Below are 21,421 nucleotides of genomic sequence, written 5' to 3'. Positions count from 1 at the left end.
TAATATTCCAATTAAATAAAATGTTGTTGAATGTTGAAAATTTCATTCATTTCATTTCTTGAAAATATGCATTTTTTGCTTATGTGTCCAGATTTTAGGAACACCCTGTAGTTTGTGATTTTTCCATAAGCATAGCATATTTGAATTTTCAAACTAAGTAACTAGGATAGGTTCCTACTTAGAAAAAAAAAGAATATATACACATATGTGTATATTGTGTGTGTGTTTATTATGTGTGTACACACATGCATTCACACATATTTAAAAATAGAGACCTATCCTAGCAACTAATTGGCGTGTGTGTGTGTGTGTTTGTAGTACATGTATATCCATAAATTTTCTGATTTTTCCCCTCAGTTATTAAAACTTGAACTAAATAGTTTAAAGTTTATGAAAACTATAAGGTAAAATAGGATCTTTTGTATTTCAACTATACTTTGAAATAGAATTTGAAATTTACTTACAGTGAAAAGAATGGTTACTAATTACATTTAAATGTCAACATTTCAAAGTTGGTTTCTCTAAATTAAACTTTCTTATCCAACATTATGGTTTCTGCATTTTAACTTTTTGGGGGAAATTTATTCAAAGGAAAACCTGTGGTTAGATAAGAACTCTGTATCCAATCCACTGGTTGCATATTTCATCAAGAGTCATTTTTCATTTCTGGACTTTCGTTAAATTAATTTTGTTAAATTAACTAATTTCAGAAGCTGTAGATGAAAGCTTGTTTAAAGGATGATAATGTCTTTTTGTAATATCTTCCAAGATTCTAAAGTGACTAGTGTTTGTTGCTAAGATAGAGACATCATTAAGGATTTCTTTCTATAGTGTAGTATTTTCATTGCCAAAAGTATTTTTAACCTCATACCTTGAAATAAATCTTGCCCTTTGGTTAGAAAGATCTGTGGCCCTTAGAATGGAGACCAGCCTTCCCCCCCAGGAGGGGTATGGAATAACCTCAAGGGGCATGTGATTAATCAATTAGAGGAAGGGAAGATGGGTCCCTTCTACTTCCCTATAGTCAAACATGGGCTTATCGCTGATAAAACTGTCCCCACTCCTTTTAAAACTCCTCCCACAGCTGCCCTCTTCCATGACTGCCCTGGGATCTTCAGGAAGGTTATAACCTAAACCAAACTTAGGCACCTGCAGTAGCTGTGTAGGCAAAATCTCTTCCCTGTTCTCCACCCCCCCCCCCAACATTTCCATGCCCCTGTCACTCCCCACCATCATCATGGAATGGGGTTGGAGCTCTACCAATCCACCCACGCCTTCCACACACACACACTCACACCCACACACTCACACACTTACTTTACTTTTTTGGTAAGGAAGAATGAGTAGCCCAGATATAAATAGGTTATGATTACATTATTCTTTATAAATATGTCTCTTCTGAACTTTCTGATTTCCATTGAGGACACCACCATCATTCTAGTCTCCCATCTCATCCTGCACCTTACTCTCTATTCCTCATTCAACTGAAACTGTGTTCTTCAAAATTAGCAATGATTTCAATTGATACTTTTTCTTAAGCTTCATGTTTCTTAACTTCCTTGCAGCCTACGATTCTACTGACCGCTCTGGATTATCATTTGGTTCTTTGCCTACCTTTCTGACCTACTGAGTCTCTTTTGCTGGATAGTTATTCATCTTATCCCAGGGCTCTGTCCAGGGCCCTTTTTTCTTCTCTTTCTGTATATACTCTTATTTGATGACCATCAACTCCCATAGATTTGTTATCTTTATGCTGATAACGTCCACATCTATATATCTATCTCTAGTCTATCAATTGCACTCCAATTTTGTATCACCTAATGTGTACTGGATATTTTGAACTTTATGTTATTTTAGGCATCTCAAGCTCAATATGCACAAAACATAATTCACTAATTCCACTCAAACTCAACCTCTTTCTGAACTAATTTCTTTTGAGTGCATCACCATTTTTCCGGTTACTCAACTTTATAATATTCGTATTACCTCTTCCCTCTGTATTTTCCTTCAGCCCACATTGCTGAAGCTAGTTGTTTCTCTTACCATAAGAAAACTTTTTTTCGTTACTTCTCTTTTCTTTATTCATAGCCATTGAACCCTAGTTCATTTTGTCATTACTTCTCACCTAAACTGTTATAATAGCTTTCTAATTGACATTTCTGCCTCTAGTCTCCAACCTCTCCAATCTATCCACCATGCAACTACCAAGTTATTTTTTTAAAATTCAGGTCTGACTGTATCCCTGCTCTTAAACTGTAAACTCTACTGGCTCCCTCTTGACTCTCATATCAAACATTATTTCAGCTTTATCTCAACCTTTTAAAAATTTCTGTTTTCATATGAGTTTCAAAATTATTAGTGTGGCTTCAGTATATAACATATGAATGAACAAATATGCATATACATATATGTATGTATATACACATAGGTACATAAATACACTATATATGTGTGTGTGCGTGTGTGTGTATATATGCGTGTGTGTGTGCGTGTGTGTGTATACACACACACACGCACACACACTCAGATTTAAAAAAAATTGTTAGGGGTTTCTGATCAAAAAAAGTTCTAGACTGATGTAGATCAGGGATACAATAAAGTCCAAGTGGCAGCCACTGTTTGGTGGTGAATGCCTTCCTACATATTTGCTGAATGAATTTCCATTTCAAAAAATTAGGCATTTGATAGTGTATAGATGAGGAATTTCAAAGCTACTGTAAGGTGATGTTCAGCAGCATAGACAGAGATGGCCCCACCAGACAAAATTTTAAAATAGGTAATGTGTATTTGTGAACATTCTTGCTCGATTTGGATGTCAGTTAATCCCTGCCAAAAATCACAGAATTTAGAGCCAGCTTAGCCTCCAAAGGCCCTTCATTATATTTTTGAGGTCCTTAATAGGCTAGAGGAGATTAAGATCCTCACCTAAAGTCATCCAGATAGAAAAGTGACAGAGCCATGACTCTAACTCAGACTTTTAAATTTTAAGCCAGAATTCTTGGCTGATAAGCTTAAATGTAATTGTCAACTCTTAATTAAGGTGTTAGCTTCTAATTTAAAGTCTAACATAAAAGGTTTTCTTGGGGTATTTATATTTTAATGTCATATTATTGAAGAAAGCAGGGTAATGGTGCTTTGGCTAAAGGGCTGCTTGCTAACTTGTAAGGGTTTGTAGAGCAAACTTTTTAAATCATTGTAAGGCTGGGACTCAAGTGAAATTCCCATTCTGTCTTCACAGCTCCTCCCCACAAAAGACAAGTCTTTCGTAGTATTTGGCTGGAGCATAACCCTTTGAAGTAGCTTCTGAGACTCATAGTTGTAGACACATTTAGAGTGAGTAAATAACTTGGCCTGGCACCTCTGGATAACTAACCTCTGGAAAGTTTGATAGACTCTGGTGTTAGATGTTGACAGAATGTTCCATAGAAATAGTCTGAGTGAACAACCAAATATTTGACTTATTATGAATAAATCTTTAGCACTTATAGAAATATAAGCGAGTTTGATGATGATGTAAAAAATGCCTAGACTTACTGCTTATAACAAACTTTTTTTTAAACAGCAAAAGAAGAAATATCAGAAAATAGGAGTACTAAAAGATATTCTCAGGATTCTCCACCCTATGCTGCCCCTCTCTCCCCTAAGCTTCCTAGAATAGAAGTGCATGCATCTGAAGGTAACTACCATTTATGCATTCCAGAGGTTGCAAATCTTGTGAATACTAAAGTCTCAAAATTTGTGACTCTAGATTACTACCAAAGCTAGTTTGAAAATTAGAGTCTTCTTGGGGCAGCTAGGTGGCGCAGTGAGTAGAGCACCAGCCCTGGAGTCAGGAGGACCTGAGTTCAAGTGCAGCCTCAGACACTTGACATACTTACTAGCTCTGTGACCTTGGGCAAGTCACTTAAACCCAATTGCCCTGCCTTTTCCCCTCCAAAAAAAAGAAAATGAGAGTCTTCTCATAGGTGACTTTTGTCTTCATTGTCTCCTTTGCACAGCTATGCTAATGGGATATATGTGCAGAAGTATACTTTCTGGCCAGTGGGTCTATTAGCTTTTTCGTTGCTGAAAGACAAGTAGAGGAAAGAAGGAAAGCCTTCCCTTTCCAGTAACTCTAGGTTGTTGATTTTTCTTTTCTTTCTTTCTTTCTTTTTTTTTTTTTACCAAGTACACAGACTCTTATTTTGGTAAAAATGCACTATTTTGCAGTAATTAATATTTGCAAGCTATCCTATTGAGTAGGCAATATATTTTAGTTTTTTTAATTAAATATTGATGTAGTTATTTGTATTTTCTGTGACAAGAAATACAAATGGCTTTGTCTCTAAATGATGTAGGACATTATAAATTTGTGATGATAAAATTTGATGCTCGGCTACGTCTTGTTACACAAAACTCCAAAGGACAGTCCTCATTTGTTAAAATAGAGATTTGTTACATTCAATATTACTTAAATTTTGAGTGGGCTAGATCTAGATTTCATTGATACAGAGAACTCCCAGGGATGAAGCCCCCTTTACCAGTGCCAGTTGGCACTTGCTCTGCAATTTATAGTTTTAGATTGTTTGCCTAGAACACTAAGAGGTTGAGTGACTTGTGTAGGTCATGCTGTCAGTTATATCCCGGAGGTGAGACTTTGACCCGGTTCTTCCCAGTTTTAAGGCTGGGTCACCATCTACTTTACCACATAACCTCTTATTGCTTAAAATAAATAAGTTTATTGCTTGGGATTGGGAAATCTTTTTTGTAAAGAAATTACATTGTAATGGCTTTTGTTATAAAAGGATATGATATATAAGTCCATTGAGTAAATAACAACCTTTGTGTTTGTTCTTGACTGTAGCAGAAATATTGCCACCTGAAGAAAATGGCATGCCCAAAGAGCATAGATTTTCTGAACAATCCATGGATTCATCATTGAATTCAGGAAACCCTTCAAGCCCTGCCTGTAGAAATCCCACAAACTGTCGTACCTCAACAAGTACTGCATATTATAGAAATTCTCTTCAATCAGTAACTACTACCTCAAACTCAGTGCCAGTCCTGCACAAACTGTCATTGAACCCTGCTGGGAACAGTTATTATGAAGGCAACAGGAGCCGAATGCAAAGGAGAATTGAAGGTATACTTTGTGTTATTTATTTATTTTGAAATTCAGTTTTATTTCATTTTCAGTTTTTGATTCCCTCCTTATCTCCTTTGCCTTCCTTTACCCAGTGAGTAGGCAAGGAAACCAAAATCCACTACAAATATCTGTAGTCATGCAAAACAAATTTCTGTTAGCCAAGTCCAAAAAAATATATGCTGAAGGTGTAGTTTAGATGAATGATAATGCAAATATATTATCTTGTTCCTTTTGAAGACTTTTTCATGATCTCTCCCTCCATTGTTGACAAAAAGTTTCAAAATCATTAAACACTTACTATGTGGTAGATTCTGTGGATACAAATACAAAGAATACAATAGACCCTGCTCCCAAGGAGCTTACATTTTATTGGGGAGACCAATACTATAAGTAAGTATATACAAAACAAATATATAAAGAAAAATACAAGTAGGTGTAAGGTAATTAGCGGATCCCCAGCAGTTAGGGGATCAGGAAAGGTTTCATGTAAAAGATCATGCTTGAGCTACATCTCTGAAGGAAGAGACAGATCCTGTGAGGCAAGTGGAAGGAGGCAATCCAGGCATAGACAATATATGGGAGGGGTAGCTAGGTGGTGCAGAGAGTAGAGCACCGGCCCTGGAGTCAGGAGGACCTGAGTTGAAAAGTGGCCTCAGACACTTGATGCATGTACTAGCTGTGTGACCTTGGGCAAGTCACTTAACTCCAGTTGCCCTGCCAAAAAAACCCCAAACAGGCAGTATATGGGAGATAGTGTCATGGGGGAGGAAGAGCAAGAAAGCCAAGAATGGCCATCAACGAAGTGGGGGAACAAAGCTAGAAAGGTGCATTGAGACTAGGTTGCGAGGGGCTTTAAAAGCTAAATAGAGGCGTTTACATTTGATCGTAAGAGCAACTGGGAGGCACTGGACTTTGTTGAGTATGGGAGTTACATAGATTAGTCCTTAAAGAAAATTTCTTTGGCAGCTGTATGGAGGATAGACTGCAGACTAGGCAGGAAGACTAATTAGGAGACTGTTGAAATTAACTAAGTGAGAGGTTATGAGCACTAGGTGTATGAAAAGAAAAAAGGGGTCACATATGAGAAAGGTAATGATTTGACTAAAGAAGGATGACACTAATCCACCCACATCATATATCTCGTAGTTGGTCATTATCAATATCAAATAGCTTTTGGAGGTCAACAGTTTTCATCCTCACAATAACCTCCAAACTGTCCCATGCCAAATACTTCTTTGAAAAACACTTCTGTGGATAGTGGTACTTAATCTGTCTCATCTGTAGTCTCCCTAATTGTTGTTTATATTGCTGCATTATCACTTAAATGTACATACATATTATTACTTTGCTGCTTTATGTCTTTTCTCTTCCATCTTTCAGCTCTCTTGAACCCTAATCTTTACACAGCTGAAGGCAATGATATTACCATGGAGTAATGATGTTTGAAATTCTAGCTCTTTGTTATTGTACCTTTGTTGTCCAGAGCTGCTTTTAGTCTCTCTAAAAGCATGTATATAGTAAGGAGGTCATTAGGGAAACAATTTTAGTCTGGTGTTTCTCCAGATAATAGCTATGTATGCACAAGAATGTGAGAGGGGAGGAAGGGAAGAACCACCACTGAACATTGGGAACTAAGAAGAGATGTGAAGCTTTTCCTGTGAAAATAGGAAAATCATAGGAGGGAGTAGCTTATTTTGATCCAAAGAATGATAAAGTAGATCCACAGGTGCCTTTAGATGCTCTTGTTGTCCAGTTATCCAATAATAGAGAAACAAGGAAGAAGTGAGGATTAATTGTAGTTGGGGGATTCCTCCAAATGTGATTTTTACATTAGTGTTACAAATTTCTTGTCTGACAAAGACCATGTTAAAACTAGTTACACTTAATAGCCACACTCCCCCTTCCAGTGGTATCATTTGGGGATAAATGATGCTACCAGAAGGAACCTAGAAAAAATTGCCAAGGGTTTTGATATACTGACAGAAGTAAAACCCACACCTTTAAGATCCTGTTTTTTAAAAAAAAATTTTCAGTAACTACCTCTGATGGTAGGTAGGTGATTCAGAAAGGAAAGATGGATTTGGAAAGTGAACAGTTGGCTAAGATGATGGATTTTGAGAAGAGGATTTTTATTTCTTGATCATGGTTTAAAATCTCTTGGTCAGATATGGAGTATATATACTTAACTAAAAATGCTTTAATACTAAAACACATATTTGCCTAGAATCTTTTTTCAATTTAATTTCATTTTCAGTTCCAAATTCTTTCCCTCCCTTCACCCCATCTCCCACCCATTGAGAATGCTGGAAATATGATACCCATTATACTTATGAACTCATGCAAAACATATTTCCTAATTAGCCATGTTCCAGGAAAAAAAAAGTAAGAAAAAGAAAGGGAAAAAAGTATGCTTCAGTCTGCGCTTGTAGTTTATCACTTCTCTCTCTGGAGGTGGATAGCATTTTATATCATGAGTCCTTTGGAATTGTGGTGGATTATTGTATTGATCAGCGTTACTAAGTCTTTTCACGGTTGATTTTATTTACAGTATTGCTGTTACTATGTAATTGCTCTCCCAGTTCTTCTCACTTCACTTTTCATCAATTCATACAAATCTTCCTAGGTTTTTCTGAAACCAACATTTCTTAAAATACAGTAATATTCCATGACATTCATATACCCGAACTTGTTCAGCCATTCCCCAACTGATGGACATCCACTCAGGTTCCAGTTCTTTGCCAACACAAAAAGTGCTGCTTTAATTTTTATGCATGTAGGTCCCTTTTAAAAAAAATCTCCTTGAGGTATAGAAGTAGTAGTGATATTGTTGGGTCATAGGGTATGCAATTTTATATCTCTTTGAGCATAATTTCAAATTGTTCTCCCAAATGGATGGACTAGTTTACAGCTCCCCTAACAGTTTGCCCATTTTCTCATAGTCCCTCCAGCATTTGTTATTTCCCTTTTTCTGTCATCTTAGCCAATCTGATGGGTGGGAGGCAGTACCTCAGAGTTGTTTTAATTTGAATTTCTCCTAATTATTAGTGATTTAGAGCATTTTTTTTCTTATAGTTATTGATAGCTTTGGTTTCTTCTTCTGAAGTTCATTTGGTTTGACCATTTGTCAGTTGGAGAATGGCTCTTATTTTTATAAATGGGGCTGTTTCCTATATATTTGAGAAATGAGACCTTTGTTAGAGAAACTTTGCTCTAAGAATTTTTCCCCCAGTTTCCTACTTTCCTTCTAATTTTGGACTGCTGTGATTTATTTGTTTTGTGTAAAATCTTTTTAATTTTACGTAATCAAAATGATCCATTTTACCTCCTTTGATCATCTTCATTTCTTTGTTTAGTTATAAATTCTTCGCCCTATTCGCAGATCTGACAGGCAAAATTTTCATGCTCCCCTAATTGCTTATGATACTATCTTTTATGTTAACATTTTAAAATTTCTCTTGGTATATGGTCTGAGATGTTAGTCTGTGCCTAGTTTTTGCCAGACTACTTTCCAGTTTTCCTATCAGTTTTTGTTAAATAGTGAGTTTTTGCCTCAACAGCTGAGATCTCTATATATTTGTGAAATGAGACCTTTATCCGAGAGCCTATAAAATTTTCCCCCAGTTTTCTGCTTTCCTTCTAATCTTGGCTGCATTGGTTTTATTCATACAAAACCTTTTTAATTTAACATAATCAGAATTATCCATTTCACATCTCACAGTGCTGTTTCTTTTTATTCATAAATTCCTTTCCTGTCCATGTGACTTGTAGGTAATGTGCTCCATGTTCTTCTAGTTTTCTTATGATATCACCGTTTATATCTAGGTCATGTATCCATTTTGACCTGTCTTGGTAAATGGTGTAAGATATTGATCTATACTCAATTTTTGACCGACTGCTTTCCAGTTTTCTCAATAATTTTTACCAGATAATGTCTTCTTATCCAAGGGCTTAAATTTTTTATTTGTCAATCACAAGGGTGCTATAGTCCATTTACTATACTGTGTATTGGTGGGCTTTTTCAGTTGTTTGGGGGATTGTGTTGGGAGAGCTCAAGAAAAATGTTCTTACACTCCATTATCTTGGGTACATGAGATAGTAACGGAAATGATACTGTGGTGAAAGTACTATAGACCATATGGACAAAAGAAGGAAATAAATGAGAATCCGAGAGATTACAAATGTGCCATAGGAGCATATCATGGTGACAGAGGACTTGAATTATCTGAACATCTGCTGGAGTTCTACTAAAATCAGAGCAGCTGAGAAATTTGTCACTTGCCTTATGATCATTTCGTTAATGATGATGATAATCTCCCTCAAAACCCAAACTCTCATTCCTGCCAAGGAGGGCAAGGGGAAACAGCAGAGAAAGAGAATATTAGTTAGTGTGATAACTAATTGGGATTGTGTGTCCTGAGACCATTGTAATGACTGTGGGTTAGCACTGTAGCCATTGTGATGTAATCTCTGAATTTAAGCACAGAAATGCACTCATGATGATCAGTTTTACACAGAGCACTGTGGAACGTGTGACATTTCTTCATGTTCTGGTACTACAGGAATACAAGATACATAGTAACAAATCAGAAATACTGACGACTTTAGGCGTATGAGGAGTATGCATGAAATAGACTGAAGATAGGAATGTTTTTCTTATGTGACACTACTAGAGTATAACACATTTGAAAACAGAGCTTAACCAGTATAGGCAAGGTCTTAATACTGGTTTGTTTAGTTTTTTTTTAGGTCAGTAATATCCTTACCTCCAAGTTACACAACAATATATTGCAGGTTACTGTCAATCAAGCAGGTCAAGGCAATCTTAAGCAAGGCTTCATTCCTTAGCCAAAATTAGATGAAGATCAGAAATTGGAGTTTACTTGAATTGAGTCTCAGCTCAGCCTGGTCTCCCTTATTGCTAGTATCTTTCCTCTGAGATTACATTAATTTAACATGTGTATACACACACATGCATGTATACCATTATTTGAATGTTTCCTCCCTCATTAGAAATGGGAACTTCTCAAGGACAGGAACTGTTTGACTGTAGGCTTCTTGAGGGCAGGCATTGTTTTATTTTTCTTTGTATGCATAATGCTTAGCACAGTGCCTGATACATATTAAGTGTTTGGTAAATGCTTGTAGAATAGAGATGAATTGTACTGACATGAAGCTGAGAGGAGAAAGTAACTTAATTAAATGACATTAAAGATTTTAGTAGGCTAGATAGTCTTACCCTGTGGTCCATGAATTTGTTTTTTTAAAAGTATTTTGATAGCTATTGTTTTTAAATTAGTTTGCCTTGTAATCCTATTTATCTTATTTTATACATTTAAAAACTATATCTTTAGAAAGGCATATTTAAAAACTGCCACTGGAGGTTTTATAATAGGAAAAAAAGATCTAAATCAAATAGGATAAAATTTAGTGGGGATGAACATAAAGTTCTACATTTGGTCTACAAAAAAGTCATCTTTGGAAGTGCAAGATTGGGGAGAAATGGCCAAACTGCCAGTGCTATGGAGAACACTTTAGAGTGTTATTGTACTGTAAGCTCAATATCAGTGAGCAGAATCAGGTGACGGCCAAAACTTCTATCTAAGCCTCATTGTGAGACATAGGTGTCCACAATTTAGGAAGTGATAATCCCACTGTACTCTTCCTGAAGTGGTATTTAATTTTTGACACCACAATTTAGGAAAGATTAAGACAAGCTAGAACACACAGAAAAGGGTATTTAAGAAAGAAGGGGTTTGGAAGGGAATAAACATTTAAATAGCATCTGCTGTGCGCTAAGTACTGGGCCACATGCTAGAGACCATATAAGGATGATTAGAAGGACCTTAGGGAAGAAAATGCTTAGGGAAACAGAGTAGATTTCTTAAATTATTTGAAGGATTGTTATATGGAAGAATTAAATTTGTTCTGTTTGGACCAAAGCATTAAAGTTGGAGCTCTGAGTTAAAATCTACAGAGATAGATATATGCTTGATCCAAGGAAAAACTTAATGATTAGAAATATCCAAAAATAGAGTGGACTGCCCATGGGGGTAATGGTTTCCCTTTCACTGGAGGTCTTTTGCAAGTTTAGGTAACCAGGTATCTCAGTGATTGTTGCTGTGGAAGGAATTTTTGTTCACACATGTGTTAGATGGTCTCTGGCATCCTTTTCTTTTTCCACTTGATAGTATTTTATTTTTTCCAGTGTCATGTAAAAATAATTTTCAACATTCACTTTTATAAAATTTTGAGTTCCAAATTTTTTTCTTCCCTCCTTCTCCTCCTCCCTTCCCAAGGTGGCAAGCAATCTGATATAGGCTATACGTGTACAATTATATTAAACATATTTCCATATTAGTCATGTTGTGAAAGAAGAATCAGAACAAAAGAGAAAAACCACAGGGGGGAAAAAAGAGAAAAGTTCTTTCTCTGGATGTGGATAACATTTTTCATCATGAGACGTTTGGAATTGTCTTAGGTCATTGTATTGCTGAGAAGAGCTGTGGGTCCTTTCCCACTTTTTTATGATCTCTTTGGAATACAGTCCTAGGAGTGGTACTGCTGGATCAGAGGGTATACATTTTTATAGCCCTTTGGGCATAGTTCCAAATTGCTCTCCAGAATAGTTGGATCGGTTCACAACTCCATCAACAGTGCATTAGTGTTCCAATTTTCCCTTATCTTCTCCAGCTTTTATCATTTTTCTTTTTTGTCATATTAGCCAATCTGATAAGTGTGAGGTTGTTTTAATTTGCATTTCTCTAATCAATAATGATTTAGAGCATTTTTATATGACTATAGATTGCTTTAATTTCTTCCTCTGAAAACTGCCTGTTTATATCCTTTGACCATTTGTCAATTGGGGGGTGACATATATTCTTAAAATTTTATTCAGTTTTCTATGTATTTTAGAAATGAGGCCCTTATCAGAGACAGTGACTATAAAAATTGATTCCCAGCATTCTGCTTCCCTTCTAATCTTGGTTGTTTTGGCTTTGTACAAAACCTTTTTAATTTAATATAATCAAAATTATCCATTTTGCATTTCATAATGTTCTCTTATCTCTTTTTGGTCATAAATTCTTCCTTTCTCCATCGATCTGACAGTTAAACTGTTCCTTGCTCTCCTAATTTGCTTATGGTATCACCCTTTATATCTAAATTATGTATTCATTTTGACCTTGGCATACCTTATGTCTATCTAAATCATGTATTCATTTTGACCATATCTTGGCATATTTTGATGTAAGATGTTGTTCTGTGCCTAGTTTCTGCAATGCTATTTTCCAGTTTTCCCAGCAGTTTTTGTCAAGTAGTGAGTTCTTATCCCAGAAGCTGGAGTCTTTGGGTTTTTCAAACCATAGATTACTGTAGTCATTGACTACTGTGTATTGTGTATCTAACCTGTTCCACTGATCTGCCACTCTGTTTCTTAGCCAGTACCAAATAGTATTGATGATTGCTACCTTATAGTTTTAGATCTTCTACATCTAGTCTGGCATCCTTTTCTACTCTTCAGAACCGATTCTGATGTTGTGTTCAGAACCAGAATCAATTTCTGCTATTAGTGATGGTTATTGCAATCTTGGGGTTCCTTCTTTGTCACCAACAGAATTCAGGCAGGGAGACTGAAACTATTAAGAAAGCAGGAACCTTGAAACCCCTGCTTCACTCTTAGTCTAAAATCTCTCTGTTACAAAAACAAAATATGTTTACACTGTGGCCTTTGAAATCTTCCCATGTTCCACTGGAAAGTCAGTTTCCAAGTCTTGTATTTTTACTCTATAGGCTTATACAGGGTGTCCCTAAAGTCTCAATACATAGGCAAAAATGCATATTTTGAAATATTTGGAACATTAACAGACCTTAGCCCCCTTGACTTCTTTTTCTGGGGTATGCTAAAGGAGAAGGTGTACTCAATGAAAATCACAGATGCAACATACTTGATTGAATGCCTAAAGAGTGAATGTGCTGAAGTTGACGGCCATGTGGAGTTATTGCATCGAGTTCACGTGAATTGTGCAAAGTGCATCAACCTTTGCATCACAAATGATGGAAATCATATTGAAGGTGTTATTTGTTAATATTCCAATTAAATAAAATGTTGTTGAAAATTTCATTCATTTCATTTCTTGAAAATATGCGTTTTTGCCTATGTATCCAGACTTTAGGAACATCCTGTATTTTGAGTATTATAAAATATGCTTTTGGGGACAAACGTTTCTCAGCACAGAAATTATAAAAATTATAATGCTATAGGTGCTTCAGTTTCCTTATTTGTAAACTGATTTTGCCTAGAAGCTTCTCTGTGCTTGCATGTGCACATGCTCTCTGTTTCTCTCTCTCTCTCTCTCTCTGTCTCTCTTTCACACACACACACACACAAACGTACAGATAGACATCTTTATTTTCCTTTTATATTTATTATAAATCATATAACATATTCAGCATGTAATTTTCAAAACTGTCCTATTTATTATCTGTTTTTCCTTCCCTTCTGTGCATTTAAAAATGGCTTCAAAGATCCTCTTTCATTATTTTGGGGGGACAACCCTACAGGTAGCCCTATGATCGTTTCTGGAAGGAAAAAGAGGAAGAAAAAAAAAAGAAAGCACTAATAATAATAGCCAATATTTATATAATGCTTATTCTGTGCCAGATACTGTGCTAAGTACTTTACATATGTTATTTCATCTGATCTTCACCAACAACCCTGTTTTACAGATGAGGAAACTGCTGAAAACAAAGGTTAAGTCCTTGCCCAATGTCACACATGTAGTAAACGTCTGAGATCACATTTGAACTCAGATCCTCTTGACTCCATGTCTGGTACTCTATCCACTAATACTTCGAGTAAAATGAGACAAATTTCCATGTTTGTTTCAAAAAATGTGTCTCATGTTCCTTGAATCTACAACTATTGCAGGAGATAAATAGTGTGCATCTTTATCACTCCTCTGGAAATTATGGTTGGTCATTGTGTTGAACACAACTTTTAACACAGTTTTTCTTTAAAATGTTCTTGTTTCTATATGAATTGTTCTCTCAGTTCTATTTCACTCTGTGTTTCACTTAAGTCTCATATTTCTCTGAAATTACCCTTTTTATCATGTTTTTCACATAATAATATATCATCACATTCACATATCACAACTTTGTCAGCTATTCAGTTGATGGTCACCTCTTTAGTTTATTATTCCTTGTTATAACAAAAAGAATGGGTACATACGGGTCAAAGAGTATGTCTAGTTTGATGACTTTGGGGGCACAGTTATATCATCTGCTAGAATGATGGAGTAATTCATAGTTCAGCCCCCCAAGCAGTTGTCACTTTCCTCTTTTTTAACCTAATGGATCTGCCAGTCTGATAAGTATGAGGTGTAACCTCAAAGTTGTTTTAATTTGTATTTCACTAATAGGTGATTAGAAGCATTTTTTTCCATATGATTGTTGTAGCTTGGACTTCTTTCTTTGAAAATTCCCTATTCATACCCTTTTACCATTTAGTAGGAAATGGCTCTTATTCTTACATATTTGAATCAGTTCTTCATAGCTTTTGATTACGGGAACTTTATCAGAGACATATGCTGCAAAGATTGTTTTTTCCAAATTATCTATTCCTCTTCTAATTTGAATTGCATTGATTTTGTTTATGCAAAAAACTTTTTAAAGTAATGGAATCAAAATTGCCCATTTTATTTTCCTTGACACTTTTCTATTACTGTTTGGTCATGTATTCTTCCCCTTACCCATAGTTGGGCAAAGTATTTCCTACCTTGCTCCTCTCATTTGTTTGTGATATGAACTCTTACATCTAAGTCTTGTGTCCATTTGGGAGTTTACCCTGATGTATATGGGAGAAAACGTAAATCTTCCAGACGGATTTCTTCCAGACAGATTTCCAGGTCTCCCAACAATTTTTATTGAATAGTAAGGTCTTATCCAAGTAGTTGGGGATCTTTGGGCTTACCAAACACTATGCTTCTTTATATGATGTACCTAATCTATTCCACTGATGAACCTTTCTGTTTTTTAATTAATACCAAAAGGTTTTTGATGATTTTTTTCTTTTCAGTATATTCTGAAATCTGAGGCAACTAGGTCTTCTTATTTTCCATGTTTTCCATTATTTCTCTTGAGATTGTTGACCTTTTGTACTTCCAGGTGAATTTTGTTATTTTTTTCCTAGATCTTATTAAGTAATCTTTTGATAAATTTGATTGGCATGGTGCTGAATCTGTAAATTAATTTAGATAATACTGTCATCATTTTTATTATTACTATAGCCCAACAATGAGCAGTTAGTATTTCTTCATTTATTCACATCTGTCTTTATTTCTGTAAAAATATCACCTACATTCTGTCAGGGGAGACAGTGCAATAGGAAGGTAGCATTGTACACCGGAAAGAGCTCTGGTTTTGGAGACACAGGGGATCCAGATTCAAGTTTGGCTCTTTGCTTACTGTTTGCTGTGTGATCTTGGGGCAAGTTGCTTAACCTCCCTTGGTCTCAGCTACCTCCTCTCAAAGATGAGGGGCTTGAACTTAATGGTCCTATGTCTATGATCCTATGATTCTGTGTACAAATATAAATACGTATAAATGTAAAGTAATTTATAGGAGAATCACTATGCTGTTCAAGGTATTTGAGCCGAGCTTTGAAGGTAATTAGGGAATCTCAGAAGGAAAGGTAAGGAGAAAGGGGGCATTCCAAAAAGGATTATCATTTTGGCAGCTGGGTGCACTATGGATTGGAGAGGAGAGAGATTTGGGTCAGGGATATTAATTAGAAATCTGTTAAAACAGTTCAGGTGAAAGGTGATAAGGAGGTAAATTGGGATGATGATCTTGTGAACAGGGACGAGGAGATGGAACTGAAAGCTGTTGTGGAGGTAGAATTGACAAGACTTGGCAACTGATTGGATTCGGGGAAAAGAAAGAGTGAGAACTCAAGATTGACTCTAAGATTGCAAACTTGGTTGGGTAGGTTATAGGTTTTAGAGGAGGAAGGAATCTTAGAGATGTAGTCCAACCCCATCATTTTACAAGTGAGGAAACATAGGTCCAGAGAATTTGACGTATTAGTCCAAGTTTGAAACAGTAAGGGGCTGAGCCAAAATTTGAACAAAGTATACACTAATCAATGAATAACACACTATCTTAAAGCAGAAATTGACCTTAAGATTTGTCAAATAAACAGGTAAGCAGATCTTTTGCATTTTCTTTGTTTCTTTTGAAGTATGTTTTTTCCCACTTTATTAGCTATATTTGCAGTATAGCTAATATGGAAACATGTTTTACAAGATTTTATATGTATAATTTTTGAACTTAAATACAAAAACAAAACAAAAAAGAACATTTCTTTGTATGCAGTACAACACTAAAAGAAAATACAGTATAAAACTGGGAATTTCCCTTTTTACGCTGTTTACTTTTTTTGGGAAAACTATGTAATAAATACTATGCATAATTTTCAAAGCCACCCTGTTTTTCTGTACTTCCTGAGTTTTCTTTTGTTGTCATCATATGCATTTTCAACATACTTTGGAAGAGAAATCTTAAAAGACATAATTAAGGAGGCAGCTAGGTGGCGCAGTGAGTAGAACACTGGCCTTGGAGTCAGGAGGACCTGAGTTCAAATTCAGCCTCAGACATTTGACACACTTACTAGCTGTGTGACCTTGGGCAAGTCACTTAACCCCAATTGCCCTGCCTTCCCCCCTGCAAAAAAAAAAGGACAAAATTAAATTTGTCTCTGACAACTAGACGTAACAAGAATATCTTTTCCCCCAAAAATTCACACTTGTAGAAAGAAAGAAACTTTAGAAATCCACACTAAATGATTAGTACTTTAGAGAGGTTAAATCAGAATTAGACTGTTTTTCCTTAGACTTCAGCTGTACTTCTGTAGGCTACACAGGGAAATAGAGGTCCTCAGTTCATAAGAAATGATAGGTGAGTGAGTTATAAATTTTATCTAACCTAACCTGTGCCCTAAGATAAATATTTTACTGAATTTATTGTGGCTGAGACTAACCATAATCTCCTTAGTCTGCTTATTCTAAAGTGGAATAAAGCTTTTTTTCTTCTGAAGAGGTATCTTTTTTGAGTGCATATCTTTATATGTTCTTTGTTCAGCTGTTCCTTAGTTTCTTTCTGAAACTTTTTGGGTGATCCTGGTGCAGATTATTTGAGGGTTCCCAATGGCAAAAATATTACTCTGTTTTCCAGTATTAATTGGAATTACATATTTCAAGATGAATGCTAAAGCTAAAATATTTAATGAGTTTTAATTTGTCTTTCATCTAAATTAGAAACAAATGCATTACTAATAAGTACAAGTTCTGTGTTTTCCCTCTTCTTTTTTTTTCATTGAAGCTGCAAGTTCAACAACTGGCCCAGATCTCAGTGCACTAAAACGGGAATCTTCAAGAGGATCCAATAAAGATCCCTCAAGTTGGTCTATAGATGAAGTGATGCGATTTGTGAAAGAAGCTGATCCTCAGGCACTAGCACCACATGCAGAGCTCTTCAGGAGACATGTAGGGTACCTTTTTTTTTTTGGCGGGGGTGGGGGGGTGGGGGTGCTTTTTTCTGTTTAATAACCTTGTCAAACTACTTCAAATTAAGAGTCCACAGTTACTACGATTAAATGTTGCTTCACATTGATAGCACAGGACCCTTCAAATGACTGGATTTCTGTAAATACGTGTGCATTAAAAAAAATAAAGACTTGAAAATTATTTGAGAATGTCTTTTTGTCCCCTATACTTCATTAACAATAGGAAAGATATGCTACAAATAAACAAGTAATAATAGAGTATCTTTCTTTTCATGCTGCTTTATATACCAAGCAGTGGTTAGATGCCTGTTGACTCATCTGTTGAAGTACCTCATTACCGAAATTTTGGGGTGCAAATGCTGTCACTCTCTGACATTCCCTGGAAGTTGCTACACCAGAGTACAGCAGTTTGCAAAAATGAATTCTTTCATGAAGCCTTCCCAGAGCCACTGTTGGTTATCTCTTACCTCCTGAAATTACCTTATACTTACTTTTGTGTTCTTGCAGTAAAATGTATACTCCTCAAGGGTAAGGGTGTTTTGTTTTTGTTTTTATCTTTGTATCTCCATTGTGTAGCCTAAACAGTGCCTTGCTCTTGGTTTCTGTTTGTTTAACTTTGGAAAGAGAGAGAAAGGGGGAGGGAGGTAGGGGAGGGGGGAGGAGGGAGAGAGAGAGAGAGAGAGAGAGAGAGAGAGAGAGAGAGAGAGAGAGAGAGAGAGAGAGAGAGATTGAGAGAACAAACAAGGAACACTGTATAAAATACCTCCACTGACATCCATCAGTGGCTTCTCTGGAACTTAGTTAGAATAGGGCCAGGGAGATGCTCTGAGATGCAGAGAAGGCAGGGGGCTTAGCTAATAGTTTATTCTAAACCATTTAAAAGAGTGGTCTAATGTTTACTGAATTCTTTGCATTTTAACTAACAAAATTCAGGATTAGTTTTTAGCATTTATTCCTCTTCAGAGAATTCTGTAATTAATATTCACCTTAAAGAAATTAATTTCAGGGAGCTTTTATATTGATGGCATTAATATTGGGCTCTGCATCATATGAAGCTCCTTCATTTTCTGAGCAAGTGAATAAACATTTGAGATTGAGTTTATATATGCTGCTGTTTACCTATATATAATTGCTATATTGTGGATAATTCTAACATTTACAAACTGTACAAAGTCTTTCATATACATTAACTTCACTTAATCTTTACAGTAAGTTAAGTCATCTAAGTATTTTTACTCATTTTACAGGTTAGAAAATAAAAGCTTAGAATAGTTGTAAATTGCTCTGGGTCATACAGTTTATTAAGTGGTAGAAATAGGATTTGAACCTAGCTGTTCTCAATAGTACTCTAATGCCTTTTACCAGTGAAGTGGTACCTCATAGGTATCCAGATTTGCTTGGAATAAAAGAATGGAAAATTATGCTTTATTTCTGTTCTTTAATACTTGTTACTAGTAAATATCTACTATCAAATTTCCTTAATAAAACTTTTAAAAACTGGATTTACAGATTGTAGAGGCAATACTTAAGAGTCAGGAATATGGATTCAAATTTGTCATTTGACATTTATGTCAGGCTTAGTAAGTCATAGATTCTGATGAAATCCCACAACTTTTAGGTATTTAGATAATGCAGATAATGAAATACCTCTTATTACCATAACAGCCTTGACTTTTAATAATAATTCTTACTAAATAGATTCTTCTGAGAATATTTTTAGAAACAAAAATTTCTCTCATTTGTGTAACATTTTTGATGTAAATGAAGATACATTATTCATATTAACAGTAATGTTAAAATGTGTTTCTCTTTTTTCCTTTCTTCTGTAGGAAATTGATGGGAAAGCTCTTCTGTTATTGAGGAGTGATATGATAATGAGATACATGGGACTAAAGTTGGGACCAGCATTAAAACTCTGCTACCACATTGAAAGACTCAAACAAGGAAAGTATTAGCCAATGAGAGACACAAGAATTATTGTATTTTCTGTTTGGACTGATTTCTCAGGTTTACAGATACCATTTTTATTTAAAAATATTTTGCTATGGTATCTAGTTCTCAGTTTGCAGAAGATTTCTCTTAAAATGTGATATTTCTACTATTTTCAGGAAATGATGCTATTGTAGCATTTCAAAGTTCATTCAAGGGGTGAGCATTTAACTGACTCTTGCTAGCATTTATTTGGGATTTATTTTATAGAATACTTTGATAAATATAATAGTTGATATAGGAAATGTACAAGTGTGCATTAACTTTAACTCATCTTAACATTGAGAACCAAAATGGCTGAATCCCAAAGGATTTAAAACAAAACAAAATAAGATTGCAGGGGTTTTTCAACTTTTATAATTGTGGCTACAAAAATTTTACCATAGAATTTAAAGATTCAGATGTGAATTTCATCTCTTTCTTGATAATCATTTTCTAAAGCTCCAATGTTCAATTTAGTTATGTTTTTAATGATTTTTCAGAAAGGGGATAAACATGTGAATTGTGCTCTTTTTTTGTTTTTTAAACAGATATAAGCTTTTTTGAAATACAGTAATTCTGGAGAGAAATACAGTTGTCATTTTATTCAGACATTATTTATATTACTTGGAAAGGTTTTCTTTTACCACTTTAATAGTCAATTGTTCAGAAATGAAAAGTCCAAGATTCCTTTTAAATGATAGACTTTCTGTTTTAAAACATTCCATCTTTTTGCTAAGCTTGAGAATGGAAGTATCTATTCATCTCTTAGACCCATGTACATGGATATATGTGTGTCTTGTCTGATTTTAAATATATATATATACATATATATACACACACACACACACACACACACACACACACACACACACATACACACATACACGTATATATATTTTGCATATATTGTACCATATTTTAATTTTATCCATATATCTGTAGGTACATACAAGTAAATCATTTGTTTCTTATTGTTTAAAATGGCACTCTGTACTAACACAGTGGTAAGAATAAACTATGTAGTTTTATTTTTATTATTTTGAAAAAAAAATCTGCATCATTTGCTCTCATTAGCCACTCTCCACTTAGCTTCCAGGGCTATAAGAAACAATTAGATTAATTTTCATAAAAGGAAATTCTCTGGCCTACACAAAAGTCAATTCATGTAGCATCCAATTCCAAATCATTTTTTTTAAAGATGTTTTTCATAAAGAAGTGGTGCTATGTGTACACTCGTCTTTATTGCTTTACATAAAGTTTGGTGCTCTTTATATAAGCTATGATTTGTTTGCTGAATTGTATAAGCTGTTTGTTGCTGCCAATAACAGTTATGTCAGGGACAAGAAGGTACATTTTCTATGTAGAAAACCAAATGTGCTATGTACTAGGGCCTCTATTTTCTGGGCAAAATGTAATCTTAAAGGATAATTTTTATAATGTTTGTTACATTTTTTATAAAAGATTTCTTGTCAAAATTGGTATTTTTGCAAATTGTTTTTTTGAGAATGCTTTAGTTAAAAAATTTTCAGGTTATTGAATGAATATTGCAATATCATATAGTTAGCATTCACATTTTAAATGACTGCCATGTAATTTTAATTTAGCCAATAATTTTTGGAGAATTATTTTTTACTGTAAATTGTACAGTATATATTTGATCAGAGACATAAGGTATTTTTTAAAGTATAGTATATTTTTCTGATTAGAAAATTTGTCAATTTTGTTTTCAAAACTTCAGGCATTGTTGATTTGTGCCTATCACA

General features: G+C 35.0%; 1 protein-coding gene across 1 annotated transcript in view; it reads left to right on the top strand.

Annotated features, from left to right (window-relative positions):
- Positions 1–20,420, top strand: part of SCML2 (Scm polycomb group protein like 2) — a 145,810-nt gene extending 125,390 nt beyond the window's left edge. The window contains exons 12-15 of the mRNA XM_036742641.1: positions 3,563–3,676; positions 4,844–5,122; positions 17,504–17,667; positions 19,517–20,420. Of these exons, the coding sequence (XP_036598536.1) occupies positions 3,563–3,676; positions 4,844–5,122; positions 17,504–17,667; positions 19,517–19,642 (683 nt within the window). The 3' untranslated portion in view covers positions 19,643–20,420. The remainder of the gene's footprint in view (positions 1–3,562; positions 3,677–4,843; positions 5,123–17,503; positions 17,668–19,516) is intronic.
- The last annotated feature ends 1,001 nt before the right edge of the window (positions 20,421–21,421 follow it).

This window comes from Trichosurus vulpecula, chromosome 2 (assembly GCF_011100635.1).
Source record: "Trichosurus vulpecula isolate mTriVul1 chromosome 2, mTriVul1.pri, whole genome shotgun sequence".
Classification (NCBI taxonomy): Eukaryota; Metazoa; Chordata; class Mammalia; order Diprotodontia; family Phalangeridae; genus Trichosurus; species Trichosurus vulpecula.
This window is presented reverse-complemented; position numbering and strand designations above follow the sequence as displayed.